The 18,880-nt window shown below is 41.7% G+C and overlaps 1 protein-coding gene across 1 annotated transcript in view; it reads right to left on the bottom strand.

The window, feature by feature from the left end:
- Window positions 1-15,445, bottom strand: part of LOC311524719 (uncharacterized protein) — a 195,666-nt gene extending 180,221 nt beyond the window's left edge. Inside the window, exon 1 of the mRNA XM_084636105.1 lies at window positions 15,079-15,445. Coding sequence (XP_084492231.1) covers window positions 15,079-15,139 — 61 coding nt within the window. The 5' untranslated portion in view covers window positions 15,140-15,445. The remainder of the gene's footprint in view (window positions 1-15,078) is intronic.
- Between the last annotated feature and the right edge of the window lie 3,435 nt (window positions 15,446-18,880).

Below are 18,880 nucleotides of genomic sequence, written 5' to 3'. Positions count from 1 at the left end.
GATAAGTACAGTACATATGATATACATAAGTCTGGAATGGGGGTGCAGTATGAGAGGCTGTTGGGGTGCAGGTATAAGTACAGTATATAGAGTACATCAAAAATGCCAGTTAGATCTAGCTACCTAAATTATGCCCTTTCATATCCAGATGCCAGTAATAAAACAAGAAACAAATCTTTAAGACACCTTCTACTTTTTAAATCAATTTTCTTCCAAATCAAGTTCATGTTGCTGTACATCATTTTCTGTAGGACTGTGGAAATAAAAACTTTATAGTGGTGACTACTGGTGCCATTTTAGGGCTCCATTCTCCACCACATGAGAATAACCTACAAAGGGGAAGAAGAAATTTGCCAAGTTTCATAAAGAATTCTTCCATTTGGGGCAGTATTTGAAAGACAAAGATCTAACCCCCAGGACTTGCAGATATCATGGGATCCACAAGAATCTCAGTATGTACCAGAGATACAGGACCATCTACATGGAGAGCCTATGCCTCTGCACTGGATCCAATAGCCCTTACCTTTTTTTCTGAATACCTACATTGGATAGGGTGCCCAGATAGCAAGTGTGAAAAATCAGGATGGGGTGGAGGGTAATAGGTACCCGTGTAAGAAAAAGCTCCAAAAATGGGGACTGCCCCTATAAAATCAGGACATCTGTCATCCTAACATTGGAACCATACTGCAAGCAACTCATCAACCTCAGCTACCTGTGGGACCTGCTAAAAGAGGTGTTCCATATTACCAAGTGACAAGATAGAGTGGGTTAACTTCCAAGGGTTTTTACCATTAGATTTGGAACGTAGAATCTAGAGGAGCCCAGCCCCTGTCATGCACCTTCCAACTGCAGAGAGACAGAATCCTGTACGTCTACCACTGAGATGCTGCTGCAGTGTTGGTTAGAAGTCAGGATTGTACCTCCAAAGGCACATCCTCATCCTGAAGACCCCAGGGGAATATGATGCCAATAGGGGGTCTAAGGTTTCCACAGTATTTTATTTCACTACAACAATGCAGGAGATGCATAATCACTGGAAAATTGGTAAGTATATTTTATTCATGTTACAGTTACTCAATTATCTTCTAATGGCTTGGATCACTACTTCTATTGCTTTCTGTATAGAATCATTCCTTAGTGCCACCCCCTGCCCTGCCTCCAGCCAGCCCCTGCCTCCAGTCGCCTCCAGCCACCCCCTGCACCCCTGCCCGCAGCCAGCCCCTGCCTCCAGCCACCCCCTGCACCCCTGCCCGCAGCCAGCCCCTGCTGCACCCACCACCCTACCCGTACCAGCCCATCTCCAGCCACCCCTGCACCCCTGCCCGCAGCCAGCCCCTGCCTCCAACCACCCCCTGAACCACCCTGCCCGCAGCCAGCCCCTGCCTCCAGCCACCCCTGCCCACAGCCAGCCCCTGCCACATCTCCTGCCCTGCCCACACCAGCCCGTCTCCAGCCAACCCCGCACCCCTGCCTGCAGCCAGACCCTGCCTCCAGCCACCCCTGCACCCCCTGCCTGCAGCCAGCCCATGCCACACCCCTGCCCTTCCCGCACTAGCCTGTCTCCAGCCACCCCCTGCATCACCTGCCCGCACCCCCTGCCCTGTCTCCAGCCACCCCTGCACCTCCTGCCCGCAGTCAGCCCCTGCCGCAGCCCCTGCCCTGTATCCAGCAACTCCTGCCGCACCCCCTGCCCTGCCCACACCAGCCCGACTCCAGCCACCTCTACCCGCAGCCAGCCCCTGCTGCACCCCTGCCCTGCCTGCAGCCAGCCCCTGCCTCCAGCCACCCCCGCACCCCTGCCTGCAGCCAGCCCCTGCCGCACACACCACCTGCCCTGCCCGCACCAGCCCGTCTCCAGCCACCCCTGCACCCCCTGCCCTGCCCGCAGCCCCATGCCCTGCCCGCAGCCAGCCCGTCTCCAGCAACCCTGCACCCCCTGCCCTGCCCGCACCAGCCCCTGCCGCATGCACCCCCTGCCCTGCCCGCACCAGCCTGTCTCCAGCCACCCCTGCACCCCCTGCCCACACCAGCCCCTGCCACACCCCCTGCCCTGCCTGGAACCAGCCCTGTACCCCCTGCCTCCAGCTAGCCCTGCCCCATGCCCGTCTGCTGCTGGCCCCACATTCCCTGGTGCCCTGCAGTTCCCAGGGCAGTAACCTTGCACATCTGCTTCAATGAGGGGGGCACGGAGCAGCTGGGACCCACACATGTGCACACCCTAGGGTGACCAGACAGCAAGTGTGAAAAATCAGGACAGGGGGTGGGGAAGTAATAGGAGCCTATATAAGAAAAAGACCCCAAAATCAGGACTGTCCTTATAAAATCGGGACATCTGGTCACCCTAGCACACCCCCAGAGAGTGGCAGGGACCCACAAATGTGAAACGGAGCTCATTTCTAGTTCAGGCCCATCTTTTTAAAAAAGAACTTTAGGCAGAGTTAACATACATCCGTATTTTCCCAGACAGGTCAGGCTTTTTGGTTCTTAAATCGCCATCTGGGAAAATATGGACATATGGTAACGCTGTTGGTACAAAAAATACATCCCTTAAATCAGAACTTTTTATAGGGAACCGGTTGTTAAGATTTTGGTAGCTCATCACTGCCCATATCTACTTTAGTAACACCATCATAGGACCCAGCCAACCATCAGAGGCTCATTTACTGCACATCTACTAATGTGATATGCCAACATGTGCCAGCAATGTCCTTCTGCCATGTACATTGTCCAAACTGGACAGTCCCTACGTAAAAGAATAAATGGACACACATCGGACATCAGGAATGGTAACATACAAAAGCCAGTAGAACACTTCAATCTTCCTGGACATTCTATAACAGATTTAAAAGTAGCCATCCTTCAACAAAAAAACTTCAAACACAGACTTCAAAGAGAAACTGCAGAGCTACAATTCATTTGCAAACTTAACACCATCAATTTGGGCTTGAATAGGGACTAGGAGTGGCTGGCTCACTACAAAAGCACATTTTCCCTCTCTTGGTATTGACACCTCCTCATCAATTATTGGGAGTGGACAACATCCACCCTGACTAAATTGGCCTTCAACATTGGTTCTCCATTTGTAAGGTAAATCCATTCTCTTCATGTGCCAATATATATTTATGTCTGTATCTGTAATTTTCACTCCATGCATCTAAAGAAGTGGGTTTTTTACTCACGAAAGCTTAGGCCCACATAAATCTGTTTAGTCTTTAATGTGACACTGGAGTCCTGGTTGTTTTTGTGAATACAGACTAATATGGCTACAAGAACATAAGAATGGCCAGATTGGCTCAGACCAAAGGTCCATCCAGCCCAGTATCCTGTCTACCGACAGTGGCCAATGCCAGGTGCCCCAGAGGTAGTGAACCTAACAGGTAATGATCTAGTGATCTTTCTCCTGCCATCCATCTCCACCCTCTGACAAACAGAGGCTAGGAACACCATTCCTTATCCATCCTGGCTAATAGCCAGTAATGAACTTAACCTCCATGAATTTATCCAGTTCTCTTTTAAACCCTATTATAATCCTAGCCTTCACAACCTCCTCAGGCAAGGAGTTCCACAGGTTGATTGTGCGCTGAGTGAAGAAGAAATTCCTTTTATTTGTTTTAAACCTGCTACCCATTAATTTAATTTGGTGACCCCTAGTTCTTATATTATGGGAACAAGTAAATAACTTTTCCTTATTCACTTTCTCCACACCACCCATGGTTTTATATACCCCTATCATATCCCCCCTTAGTTTCCTCTTTTCCAAGCTGAAAAGTCCTAGCCTCTTTAATCTCTCCTCATATGGGACCCGTTCCAAACCCCTAATAATTTTAGTTGCCCTTTTCTGAAACTTTTCTAATGCCAGTATATCTCTTTTGAGATGAGAGGACCACATCTGTACACAGTATTCAAGATGTGGGCATACCATGGATTTATATAAGGGCAATAAGATATTCTCCATTTTATTATCTATCCATCCCTTTTTTAATGATTCCTAACATCCTGTTTGCTTTTTTGACTGCCGCTGCACACTGCGTAGACATCTTTAGAGAACTATCCATGATGACTCCAAGATCTTTCTCCTGATTAGTTGTAGCTAAATTAGCCCCCATCATATTGTATGTATAGTTGGGGTTATTTTTTCCAATGTGCATTACTTTACATTTATCCACATTGAATTTCATTTGCCATTTTGTTGCCCAATCACTTAGTTTTGTGAGATCTTTTTGAAGTTCTTCACAGTCTGCTTTGGTCTTAACTGTCTTGAGCAGTTTAGTATCGTCTGCAAACTTTGCCACCTCACTGCTTACCCCTTTCTCCAGATCATTTATGAATAGGTTCAATAGGATTGGTCCTAGGACTGACCCTTGGGGAACACTAGTTACCCCTCTCCATTCTGAGAATTTACCATTTATTCCTTCCCTTTGTTCCCTGTCTTTTAACCAGTTCTTAGTCCATGAAAGGATCTTCCCTCTTATCCCATGACAACTTAATTTACATAAGAGCCTTTGGTGAGGGACCTTGTCAAAGGCTTTCTGGAAATCTAAGTACACTATGTCCACTGGATCCCCCTTGTCCACATGTTTGTTGACCCCGTCAAAGAACTCTAATAGATTAGTAAGATATGAGCTCCCTTTACAGAAACCATGTTGACTTTTGCGCAACAATTTATGTTCTTCTATGTGTCTGACAATTTTATTCTTTACTATTGTTTCAACTAACTTGCCCAAGTTAGACTTACCAGTCTGTGATTACCAGGATCACCTCTAAAGCCCTTCTTAAATATTGGCGTTACATTAGCTATCTTCCAGTCATTGGGTACAGTAGCTAATTTAAAGGACAGGTTACAAACTATAGCTAATAGTTCCACAATTTCACATTTGAGTTTCTTCAGAACTCTTGAGTGAATGCCATCGGGTTCTGGTGACTTGTTACTGTTAAGTTTCTCAATTAATTCCAAAACCTCCTCTAGTGACACTTCAATCTGTGACAATTTCTCAGATTTGTCACCTACAAGAGATGACTCAGGTTTGGGAATCTCCCTAACATCCTCAGCTGTGAAGACAGAAGCAAAGAATTCATTTAGTTTCTCCACGATGACTTTATCGTCTTTAAGTGCTCCTTTTATATCTTGATCGTCCAGGGGCCCCACTGGTTGTTTAGCAGGCTTCCTGCTTCTGATGTACTTAAAAAACATTTTGTTATTACCTTTTGAGTTTTTGGCTAGCTGTTCTTCAAACTCCTTTCTGACTTATTACATTTTTACATTTAATTTGGCAGTGTTTATGCTCCTTTCTATTTACCTCACTAGGATCTGACTTCCACTTTTTAAAAGATGCCTTTTTATCTCTCACTGCTGCTTTTACACGATTGTTAAGTCACGGTGGCTGTTTTTTAGTTCTTTTACTGTGTTTTTTAATTTGGGGTATACATTTAAGTTGAGCCTCTATTATGGTGTCTTTGAAAAGTGTCCATGCAGAATGAATCCTCTGTTATCCATGGAACAGGTACAGTATGTGCTTCCTCTGGTAAGCTTCCCCAAACTGTTCCAGAAGTGTGCCTAAAATCCTAAGAGTGGAAATCTCTTGTGGAGAGAGGATAGTTCGGTTTCTATCTCAGTTCAGTCCAGTAGGAATTGGATTGACACTACCAACTCATTTAATACAGGCCACCAAACCAAACAGCCATCAGATGGGGAAAAATAACAAACTTTGGTTACTAACAAAAATGGGCTGAATTTGGTATAATTTTTTTTTAAACTACCAGTCTCAAGTTGTTTAGTTCCCCTGATTTATTTTAACAGAAAATGAAAGTTCAAAATGGCCCATTTGCTAGAAAAGCAGAATTGAGAGGAGCAGCCACTGGGTCACAGGAACAGGAGAACAGGACTAGACTTCAAAGCAGCACCAGTTATGAAAGCAAGAAATGACATTTACAGGATTTTGGCAGCTTCTTTAGGCAAAAACCTGTAGCATCTGAAACAGGGGTTAAAAACTGCACCAAAATAGAATAAAAGTTTCATTCCCCCTCCCCCATTTTCCTTATCCTGCCTGCTTTTCATAACAAGATTAGTTTGATACAGACCAAACTTGTTTTTAAATGAAATGTAAAAACCCAGTTTAAAATTGACAATGTTCAGTTTAGAATCACAATAAAATGATTTTGGGTACATATGACTGGCCTTAAATCATGCTCCTATAGCGGGTGTGCGCTTTGGCTCCAGACTTGTGCTTAATGAACACATGGAGGCATGCTCTAGTGGCCAATAATGCACACCCTGTAGTATCTTATTGCTTAAAAAGCAAATAATGCAGCAGCATACAAAGTTACATATATTGCCATTGTAAAAGGGTTGAATATGAGCTGATAATAGATATTGGTGACAGTCATGGTAGAGTGGATAAATCACTACATAAATCATTCCTAGTACAATACAGTTACAGTAATAATACTGTACATATGGTAAGGGGCCCAACTAGGGAAAAACATTCTTCCACACCCAGCTTAGTCATTTAAGAGCTCTGTTTTAAATACTTTTCCTCTCAGTTATTAAAACGGCATAATGCATACGTGTACTAACTTCCAACCTTAAGAAACCTGCCTCCAACTAAGGATTTCTTTTTTGGCCCCCTTCTCCCTCCTGCCTGAAATATACCACTTTCAACATCAGTAAATATGGTAAAGCAGGTGCTTTTGGAAGTCTGCTTTTAGAGGGGCTCAAGAAGTCAGTTTGCAGATTCAGCTCTTTGACTGCTGGAGGCTAGAAAGACAGCCTGGCTATGGGAATAGCATCCTCCTCACGCTCTGGCAGAGAAAGCCCTTGAATGTGATTCTCTGAGCATCCCTAATGGTTACCCTCAAAGCAGAGCAGACAGCCTCAGAGACTGCCTAATCTGTATTCTACCGCTACAGGGAATTCTAAAGGAAGAGAAGACAAGAACTAAGAAGGAGATAGTCAAGGTAAAATAATGGAACCAAGAGGGTGAATAAAAACACTGCTATTTTTGATGAACTTCCCTCCACACACCCAACTGTTGCGATGCAGAAGACAATCTCCATGTGGCTACATTTCATTTGTTGCATCACAAGATATATGGCTGAAGTTTTAAAAAATGGGAATTGAAAGTTAAAGGGATGAGGCTGCCTTCCAAGGAACCCCTCACAAGACCTGATGTGCATAGGGGGCATACCAAGGTCAGGGCTGGAGACAGGAAGTGTGTGTCAGGGCAGGGATGAAGCTCGTAGCACTGTAGAGATTCTGGGCAGCACTGTGTCCCATAATCAGGCACTTTGAGCTGTCTAAACTATGCTAGAAGCTGTGCAGTAGCCTAGAACTGGGAGGGCATAAAAGTGGTTTAAAGATGTCATAGCCCCTTCTCCCCTGGACGATCAGTTTTGTGCTGTGCCTCTTAGCATGCATCTACACCATAGGATTCTTTTGGAAGAGTGCAGTGTACATACATGCATAGCCCCCCTAGCACAGGTATAAACAACAGTGTAGACAGGGAGGCATGGATTAAGCCAGTGAAGATACCCTACATGTTCTCTATTGGACCAAGCCCATGCCTTCCCGCTACACTGCTATTTTGAGCACTGTAAGGTCATACTGCCTCCCGCTGCTGGAGCCTTGCCACTCTGCAGGAAAAGAGTCCAGCAGTGGGAAAAGGCTGTCAGCTCACTGCTGCTGGAACCCTTCCCCATCTCAGGGAAAGACTTTGGCAGCAGGAAACTCCCCGCTGCTGGAGCCCTTTTCTGGAACAAGGAAAGTCTCCAGGAGTCAGGAAAGGTTCTGGTGGCAGGGGAGGCAGGAGTGGGAAAGGCTGAGCCTTTTCCCTGTTGCCTCCCCCCGACTGAGCCTTTCCTCGCTGCAATGAAAGGCTCTGGTAGTGGGGAACAGTGGAAGCCTTCCCCTACTTGTCTCCCCTCTATCAGAGCCTTTCACTGATATGTGTAGCTACACTCCACAGTGTGAACACAGTATGTTTTTCATTCTGGTATGTAGCTACACATACACTTCACACAGCCGAAAGTGGTGTATAATGTAGACATAACCTTAAAGTGCAGCTCAGAGTTTCACTCAAGGTTTCTAAATACATATAGAGGCAACTAAAACAAGCTGCCACTTTTTTTCAAATGTGATTGGTACCCAGTAGCTCTAACTCAAGAATTCACCACTTGTGAATAAAGCTGGTTGAAATTTTCTGAACAAATTTTTGTTGCTGTTCAAAAATACCCTATACTAAAAGCATGAAACACATTTTTCATAAATTGTCAGTGTTATCAAAATGGTTATAATTTTCCATAGTGAAACATTTTGATAAATGTCTCAGTAACATTTTTAATTTAAAAATTCCCCAAAGAATTTCAGATTCTTCTTTGTTTTCAAAAATTTGGGGTCCATTTTGAACACTTCAGCATGACAACAAATTTGACATTTCCAAGTTTTTCATGAAAATGTCTATTTTTTTCAACCAGCTCCACTCATTGTGAGTAAAGCAACTACCCCAAATTCATTCCAATAATATTTTTATACCACAACACACTTTCATATATTTATTATATCTTTTGTAAAAGGTTCTGCAAATATATAAACCAAGTTAACATACATAAAATACCTTTAAAATGTTAGATCCATAGATTCATAGATATTTAGGTCAGAAGGGACCATTATGATCCAGTCCATGTTCATGACATTTATAATATTTACTTTGACATGATGCATTTATAAATTTAAATATTAAACTATAAAGAAAATAAAAGTTGTCCATACATAATTAACTTTAAAAATGCCTCATTCAAGTTTTTCTGCAGACCTCCCTCAATGATTCTGTCTGCGCTACAATGCAAGAAACCTGAATTTAATTCTCTGGTTAATCTGACTTCTCAGAGGAAGATGGCACCATATGATATGTGCTGAGGCTGTGGGAGAAGGGAGCATGTGGTCCAAGGATCGCTGTGCAGCAAATTAGAAATGGTTGGTTGTGACTTGCTTTACAGCTTACCAGTTTTCTGGGCCCAACTAAGGTTGGTGCAACATGATACTGAGGAAGAAGGAGGAGAAGGATTGTTAAGGACCATTAACAAAAGTGAACCACTTCATAACATTTTCATAAATGGGTGGATTTTCTTAAGCCCAAAAGATAACATTATCCAACTCAGGAGGATTCCATTTTTTAAAGAGTAATTGGCCACGTTCAGAGTTGCACACTCAGAACATCATGGTGACAATCAGAATACAACCCAAAGACTTCTGCTCCAAAAAGTGCAGGCCCCCTCCATGTGAGCAAAGGGAGAATCTTCTTTAGCTAATATCTGTATAGAGTATACAGTTGAACTCTACAGATTCTGCAGAGAGGGCAATGCTCCGTATAATCAGTCTATTAATTACTAAAACATTCTGAAGTGTTTTCATTGATATGGAAACACAAATAAATGGGAAAAGGAGAGCTATTTGCAAATCCAATGAAGTACAGACATCTTCCTTGGTTTGAGAGACAAGAGGAACAGAACAATCACTCTAAATAAATGGAAAGAATTATATATGATTTAATATTTCTCTACATACTGGGTACATTTATGTGTGTGTTCACTTGCAGGGTCTGCCCCTGAAAATAAAGAAAGCCTTCCTGACACACACACACACACACACACACACACACACACACACACACACACACACAGAAGAGGTTTCTCCTTGACAGAAATACTGTTCAGAGTGATTGATTTAAAAGTGCTGAACTCATATTCAGAGTCTGAAATCCAGGAACCACCAGCTGGGCTGGGATTCAAAATTACAAGGATGGAGTGAGTTTTTGAGTTGTGATGCATTAAGCACTGGAGGCAATTGCTTTTCTCACCTATCCCACAAGGGAAGGAGGAAGGGAAACATTTAAGAATTAAGAAAAGAAATCATAGGACTATTGAGTTACTGCATCTCGTACTGCTAGAGGCAGAATCACGGTTTGCATTAGAAGGGAACTTCACTGAAGAATTTAAATAAATCTTTCTTTAACAGTGAGTCATTTGAAAAAGGAATATTGGAAGACACAATAAATAAGAGAAAGCTGTGTGTATTAATCAGTTCAAAAAGGCTATGTTCAAGTGTCTGAAGTTCACTCATCATATTATGGTCCAAAAGAGGTCCCTAATATACTGAATATCCACTGAGTTGAGGGAGGGATATTGTGAAGCAGGCACTCAGGGGGACTCTCTACATACTGTATGTTACTAAGGTCACCTTTTAATATCGTAAGTGAATGGATTTTTTAAAATCCAGTTTACTGATGGCTACTTAAACTCTCTGTTTACTTTTGTCATTTCTCTGAGATTGGTCAAGGAAAAACAACACCAGTTTCACTTTTGTTTGTAGTCAGTTTCACTTTCAGAAACTCAGTGCTGCAGAGCTTGAAGTTCCAGCGAGAGACTGTTTGTTTAAAAGCAGCTCATTTCAGTGGAACTAAAATGCGCAAACATCTCAATCTGCTGAAGGTTTTATAAAAGCTTGTGTAGTACACTTACATTTTAGGTCAAACTTAAGTTGACAGTGTCTCGTTAGCACGTATTCAATGAATTTACACAAGATGAATTTATGCCATCATGTTATCTGAACCGCTGGATTAATTTGCAAATTATGAAATTTAATAGAAAATTACATCAGTATTCTTCCTATTTTTTATAATTGAGTTTATAGTTTCCTTACGTGCTTGTTTTTCCATTGCAATGTAAAAGGATAATGAAGTCTTGTTTGTGTATATATATGAAAAGGGAAGAGGAAAAATAAGTTATAATGTACTACTCAAATAATTGTCTCAAAGGCTTATTTTTCCAAGCTCTCTTTCTAGTAAGTTGCAGAGCACTGCCAATTCCAGAGCACACTTTCTGTCAAGTCATGGACTGTAAACCCTGAACAAAGAATAATCAGCAAAGTATTGTGCTGTGTAACCTTTACAATATTCATAAAATACATAAATGAACAAATAAATATCTCCTGATGGATGAGCCAACCAGCAAATATCCCACAAATTCTTCCCCACCCCTATATCCACAGCTGCCATCTGACACTACTCCCACAAGTACAGCTGCCAAAAGACCTTGGGCCTCATTCTCCACTTTCTTGCACTTTCTGTAGCCATTCACGCCTGTGCAAAGGGAGTGTAATATGCATACAAAATGTTACTTTTCAGATCTGGAGATATTTTATATACACTTTCCATGGATGCAAATATCCACAGTGGTCAGTTGACTAAGAAACATCTGCTTTTCACTGTATATCAACTCCACCTGCTTTGATGATCTGCATAATATTTCCTAATGACCCTTTTTCTAATATTTATAGCATTCAGAAGCTCCCGGTGGACACAAGTAATTTTCCATGAATGGTGTAGAGTTGTGGTACATCTCCTAGAGGTACCTGTCCCTTCTTTGATACCTGTTCCTAAAGTCTTCTGTCAGAGTTCCTCAGATTTCCCAATGAAATGTGTACCATACAAATTTTTCTAATCTACGGTTATCAGAATGTTGTCAATCTCATTTCTCATAGTGTACGTAAGGCAGTTTACTCGGTGCTCATTATTCTTATTGACAAGTCCAGATGCCACACAAACTGCTCAAAACAACCTATCCATTTTAGCCATGTCAATTTATCATCAACCAAGTATTTTGGGCAGATATTGTCAATATCAACCTCACTGCTCTAGAAAAGTAACATCTGTTCTTTTACAGGCTTTTTCTATTAGTTTTTCCCCCATGGCTCTTTTCTGCCCTTCCTCTGTATGTGAATGTGCTCCTGTCCCATTCTGCTTTACTGAGATCTGGACCACCTTGCTGAAGCTGCTCTGTTTTTGAGGTGCATCCCAGTTTCTCTGCAAAGCCACATCTTAATGGAGTTTTCTCTTCTTTGCTGTGCATGTTTGTCTCTGAGCCTGTTTCAAAGCTCCACCTGAGCACTTCTTAGCATGTGGTTGTAATTTTACCCGGAGTCTTGGGATATGTGGGGTTTTCTTAATGGTTCCCATGATATCCTTATTTCTGCCTCCAATATTGTGAAGTTTTGCCCTTATACAATATGGCAGCTATCTCCCATTATTGTCCGTAGAAATGAAGCCACAGGTGTTCTTCAGCAAAGTGGCCTCTGTCTTCTTAACCTTTGTAGATAAAAATGAGGCTGCCCTCAATAAAGATGGCCACCACCTCTCATTGCTTCCAGGGGGGCTAAAACTAAATTGCCATCAGGGAATATGGTAGCCCCTTAGTTACCAAGAAGAGGCAGCCAGGTAGAGGACAGGAGAATGTGGAAGTATTGGAAATGAGACTGTGGATGCAGAAAGGAAGGGGATATTTAGGAAGGAGGACAGAAAACAGAGTCTGGAATGAGGGGAACAGGAAGCAGATTCAGGGAGGCAGGGTGAGAAGATCCAGGGGAAAGTGGCATGGTAAAGAAGGAGAATGTGATGGGGAGCCAGGGGAGAAGCGCAAGTGAATGAGAAGCACAAGTGAATACAGGCCAGAGGTAGGTAGAGGACTGTGGAGGGAGTATGCAAGTGGGCAGCTTCCTATCTTGTGTAGGTAGCAAGGAGGATAGCTTGGCAGGTCCCCATACCTGTGAGGTAGAAAAGGAATGAGCAGCCCACACCAAGTAGCAAACAGCCTTTTTGAGAGTATAATCAGGGTTGAACTTAAGAGTCCAAAATGACTGAATACAAATTTAAGAGAATTAGGCAAAATACAAAAATATTGTTTTTCTAATTTCTATTTTTAAACCAATTTCATGCCTTTTTTTTTTTTAGGTCTGGACACATGGGGTCAGCAATATGGCACCACATTCTGTGTCCACTTCAGCCCAGTGGCACAGGTTACAGAGCACCCTGAAGTTGATTGAATTTGTACGCTGCTGACCCTAAGAGTCTTTTCCAGAAACTGGAACTAGCCCAAGCACCTGTGCACTCCAGTCAAACCCTCTACTTGCCCACTATGCTGGAGGCTGCTGGAGTTAACACTGACTCTACTCATTCAGAATTTCTTTTATGCCAGGCCAATTCTGGATCTGTTGGCATTACAAACCCTTTGCTGTTTAGGTTGTAAATTTCTGGGAGCAGACGCCAAGCTTATATTCTGTCCACGCTGTATACTCCTCTATCTGTATAGCACTAAACACAGCACCAGTGCTTGGCAAAAAGGTAAATAATAATAACTAACTACATAAAATAATATATGGCTTTCCAGAGGGGTACTTCTGGGTGTTTATTCATCTCATTTAGCTACTCTGTCTCACTTGCGTGGCCCGCACCACCACAGCATCTGAAAAAGCCAACATACCCAGTTAGGAAGTCCTGAAGTTTGCCTGACTTAAGGACAAAAGTAACACCATATAATTTCAATTCAGCACTGTTAACTGCTCTGTTGCTGTGTGTTAATGTTCACTTGTAGGTTCAATCCCACAGTCCTAACTCCTATTTAAACTTCTATTTGCTTCACTGGCAGTTTGGCCCGAGTTAGGACTGTAGGATCAGGCCTTTGTGGAGACAATTAACACAATTTCCTAAGCACGTAAGTAGTACCTGCAAAAAAATGTAGTATCAGTCAACAAGTAAAATGGCATTAAAAAAAGAATAAAAAGAAAATTGCTCTTGGAACAATGACCAATTGATCCTGGAAGGATGATGGGTGGGTTTTGAGTCACATTGTAAACCTGGTTCACTTTGTACTCCATTTGTCTCCCACCTGTAGCAGTTCACCTCTGAATAAAATCATGATTTGCAGCTTTCATCCAATATGTTTAATTTAGTGCTAATGACAGAGGTATCTAAGACTAAGGTGTGGCCAACTGTTCTCTTCTTTCCTCTTGTGTCCTGTCACCACCCTGCCAAGATCGCTCTTGGATAGCAACATAATCCTACTCAATTTTATCTGCATTTTTAAAATTAAGTCTGTATATACCAGGTTAGTATTTCCTATTTTGATGGCGATAATATTCTCAAAGCTGTTATTTGTAAGAGCCAAGCAAAAGTTTTATTAATATTGATTGGCATCTATTACCTACCTAACTTGTCTCTGGAGTTCTGACTCATGTCCAGTGACCTCAAACAGCTGTTACAGATATTAATATAATTATAGCAACAGATATTGTGGGCCAAATTCCATGCTGTGCAACCTCACTAGAGTCAATGGGGTTGCATGAGGTGTAAGTAGGTTAAATACCTCATCCTATGTCTTGGTTTTTGCCCTTCTTTTTAAATGTACACGTGTTGAATTTGCCTTCGTTGCTGTTGTCATGTGAATTTTTTTTCAAAATTTCAAAATAGTAGTCAAGGCAAATTTTAAAAGATATGGGCCAGGTTTTCAGCTGGTGTAAATCAGCGTAGCTCAGTTACACCCATTTATGCCAGCTGAAAATCTGACCCAGCATCTCAGAACACTAATCTACCATAGTTACAAATTCTGCTGTATTTATTAACTCTGGAAGATCAAAAAATGGAGCTCTGTTTATTTATATAAATGTTTCCCCCTATTATTCCCCCTTCCTTTCATTTTTTAGACAATGCCACTTCCAACAACCAAGGAGTAATCTAAGAAGTCAAGGACCTAGAACCCCTCATGCTTTCACGGATCCTACCATTGGGTAATTTTCCATAACAGCCCAAGTTCTCCTTTGAGGCCAAAAATGCATACATCCAGCTGGTACCAACAATGTGCACCTTCTTTCTTATACCTTTTATCTTGCAGAATATGGGCTTATGACACACTCACAGTACCTTTGTACCCAGACACAGCACTGTCTCTTTTGGGGGACAGACCCAAAACATCATACATTTGCTAAAGCTATGAAATAATAAAAAATTCCTATTCAATACTGAATAAGCAGTTCAGACAAACACATTTTCATAACCATTCCTTTCTCCAAGATCCTGGTTATGGTAACAAAATATTAAAAGAGAAAAACATTAAACTTGAAACAACAGGCACTGAAATTGTAAAGTTTCATTCTGTTTCCTCTTTCCCGGCCCTCCTCTCCTCCCCTGATAAAAATACAGGCTATGGTAGATACAGTCAGGTATTCTTTAGCTTAATTATGAAGAACATAGTTACCTGCATGGATAATAGGGGTTGACTCAGGATAGCTTTTTAAAGATTCATAACTATTGTCCATTGTCTAGTTCTTTCACTGTTTGAAAAGTGTCTTTTGTTAAAGCCTTTTCCCCCCACATATGTTCCTGCAAAATTGATCTGACGTTCTTCTCCTTATTGTGTTTTCTTCCAAATCCTACCATAGCAGTCTGGGCACAAGTCCAACAGTTATAAATGAAAACTTCTTCATGCAGCACAATGTCAGCATCACAGATCAGCAACTAAAATACTGTCCCTCTGTCCTGAATCCAGACTTTAGAATACACCATGACAACAAGCTGCTTCTTTCATTTTAGCAATACAGCAGAAGTTTGTTTGTGTAGGAAGTTGAAGCATCTCGGACCAATGAGCTTTCACTGTGGGCTTGGCCCTAGGCAGAGAAGAATCTCAATTGGAAACAGGAACTGAAAGTACGTTTAGTTAAGCCTGCTTTCCCTCTAACCAATCTAGCTGTCTAAGTAAATGCCTGACCTTGTTGTATAAGCTTCAGTCATAGATACAGTAGACTAATGTATTGGCTATTTAAAAAAATAAATAAATGAAGTTTTATTGTGGATTACTATGCTTTCCTGAAATTTTTTTTATAATTAAAAACATCTGAAAGACATTTCAATATATCACAAACAAGAGGAAATCCAAAGCACGTGACTTCTAAGAAAATGATGCAACTATAAGTCTGTGCCAAAATTTACAGTAATTTGTTTTTTGTATTTATTTATTGAAGAGGAATGGATGGAGGAAGAGGCAATAATGAGTGAACTATAAGTACAGGATTATGCTAAATTGGAGAACTATTACTTCATAAAAATATTGTAATTACTTCTGGCAGGATATTTTTTAGACATTACACATGAGTGAAACCTCTAAAATAATTTATTTTCCAAAATTAATTGGTTTCCTGGTAAATGTCTTTCTGGAATGAACAACTAATTACAAAAATCCAGAGAGAAATAGAAGGCTACAAGTTAGAAAGAGACAGAAAGAGGGAGAAAGTTTCTTTAGGGTGACTTTAGATAAAAGAAAATGTTACTTAAACACTGCTAGATATTCAGTCCTTCTGCCTCTTAATTCATATCATTAGGAGGACACAGCCTAGCATGGCAGCCCTAAAGTAAAAAGCCAGCAGCTTGACACACTTCTCTGTTAAACTTCTTAATTTGAGTGCTCCATTGTCTTAAAAGTACAACATTTTATTGATTTAAAAGAACAAAAAAACTTCACATAAATGCCCCAACAGTTACAAGAAAGCCAACATGTTACAAAGCTCAAAATAAATAAAGTGGTACATGTGGGAAATGTTTACAACCAGACCCAAAAATCATAGGAAACGTTAAATTGGTCTTATGTTCACTCCAAGGAAAGATGGATATTTTAATATAATGCTTAACTTAAAAACTCCCTGAACTTTGGGTATTTAAGATTTTGGTTCAGCCCATGAGAGGTAGGGAACAGCCATAAAGTTTTCATCTGGGCTTAGATCCAAGTTCACCAAAATTCTGTGGGTATTTGAATCCAGAATTCTAGGTCAGGCCCAAATCTAAGTTTGCACATCTTTTGAATGAAGCTGCACTTATAGAGAGTACTGTCATTTTCTTTCCCTCCCTAACTTTTCATAGCACTAAGAGAGAGAACAGGTTTGATTGTTTCCAGATTGCAAAATGGCAAGAAAGTGGTGATTACTGAACAGGGCTGAGACACAAAGTGTTTGAACAGTGAGGGCTGAAACCAAAGTCCATCAATCTCAATCATGAACTCAGGCTCTCAGCAATCAGCTACTTAGGGCTGTAGGGGTGGGCTGTTTTCCCTCCTTTTCTTCACATAAGAATGAGCGGCTCTCCTTTCAAGGAGGAGCCAGGGCTGTATATGGAGCAGAGTCCTACAGCCATGCCTCCTTGTTCCTGAGCTTTTGCTGCTAGGGGAAACCCACTTTATCTTGCAGAAACCCACTACTGTTCTACGCAAGTGTCTTCTGGCTCCCCTTATTTCTCATCTCAATTTCTCTTCTCTGATTTAAATACAGTGCAGTGTGGGTAGGTATATCAGAGTCCTTTGCCCACTGCAGCGTTCTGGACAATTTTGATGGCATATTGTGGAATTATATATTCCCACCCTGGGAATTGTGGGAGCAGGTTTCAAACACCCATCATCCCTTTCACAGTCTCTGAAAAGTCATCTGGTGCCCATGCTCTTCCCAAACTGCTTTCTAGCAGCATGGGTGAGGGCCAGAGGTGCACAGGAAAGCAGATCCTGTTAAAATGGCAAGGCCATGACTACCTGCAAAGATGCTGAGAAAAGGAAGAATAAGAACAACACCTGGCACTCCAGGACATTGGGCATCTGCAGCATACTGTGCCTTCCATCTAGCAACGAGGGAAAGAAGAAGCCCTATTCCCGCAGATGAAAAGCTGACAGGCAACTTTAGAGAAGCTCAAGAGGAGCAATTATTATTCCACAAGTTGGTTGGCAGTATTCTGATGGACACAAACTAGGGAATATTTTCAAATTTCCATACTCATACCATAAACTTTAAGGGCTCGTCTGTAAACTCTAAAACATGACATACTATACAGCTGTACTCAGGATCTGAAATACTATTTGTCACCCTCTTATCAAAAAAATGGAGTCTTTAAAATGGGCTACGGCTGTGCGAAAGCAAACAACACCAAAGGCATGTACATTCCAAAGCAATAATTCTGTGTACTGCTTTTATGCAAAGCTTCCATCATGCAGTTTAAATGACCATTCATAAGCAAAAAACAAAATAGAGAAACCCCAAAGCCTTCTAGCTTGTCAATAAATATTGGAACAAGCCTGAATGAAAGGCAAAAATGCTGCTGTGATGTAGAAACCTGCTTTTTCATTTATCATGATCAATTCATTTTGGAGGACAGCACTGAGACCCTGAGAATCTCAAGAGAAGTGGCACACCCCTCAATGTTTGGGACATTTAAAGCAATACTGGACAAATAACTTAGATATACAATATGCCCAAGCTGACAAAGATTTCATAAATCTTTTACACCTCTAGATGCTAAGGTGCTCACCTTAGCTGCAGTGACATAAAACCAGCTTAAGTGATATCTGAATCAGGCCCATTGATTACCACACTAATCTGGAGTCACATGGAGAAAGAAATAGCTGGAAAATTGCTTTATGTGTCATAAGAGGAAATGCTGCACCCTCTCTACACTGGAACTAGTCTGTTTCCATGGTTTGGGAGAGGAACGGGATGCTTCCTTGTGACTATAGAGGGGCTATTTAGGGTCAAGTGCAGGCCAGAGACAAGCAGAGAGACAGGGCTAATGCATCTCTAAAAATGTGCACCCACCAGCCATTTCCCACCTGCAGAGGAAGGTACATTACGGCTATGGGGCTTCTTCTGCCTTGGGACTGACATTGACATCCTTAAGAGGCTCCCCCCCTCCCACAAGAGATTTCCAGTATATACCCCAGTTTCTCAGACTGGAGGGAGGATTTGCCTCATCCTGAAAGGAAGGGGAAAAATCAGCAAAAATATTGTTAAAAGAGACATTTATTTTTCTGGTGTGAAAAATCTTATGAAAATAGATGAGAATTCCACAATGGATTGCAATCAAACCTAGCATAGTAGGCATTACATTTACAGCTCAGTTTGGGGTGTGTATGCGGTGGTACTCTCCAAAGCTCTATCTACAAGCCAAGCTGTACCTAGTTGAGATGCCAGAATGAACTGGCGCTCACAACAGATTCTGCAAATGTTCAGAATATAGTTATGCATGCTCTG

The sequence above is a fragment of the Lepidochelys olivacea genome (genome assembly GCF_965140295.1).
Source record: "Lepidochelys olivacea isolate rLepOli2 genome assembly, chromosome: 8".
NCBI classification, from domain to species: domain Eukaryota; kingdom Metazoa; phylum Chordata; order Testudines; family Cheloniidae; genus Lepidochelys; species Lepidochelys olivacea.
Note: the sequence above shows the minus strand (reverse complement) of the source record. Positions and strands in the feature narration are given on the sequence as shown.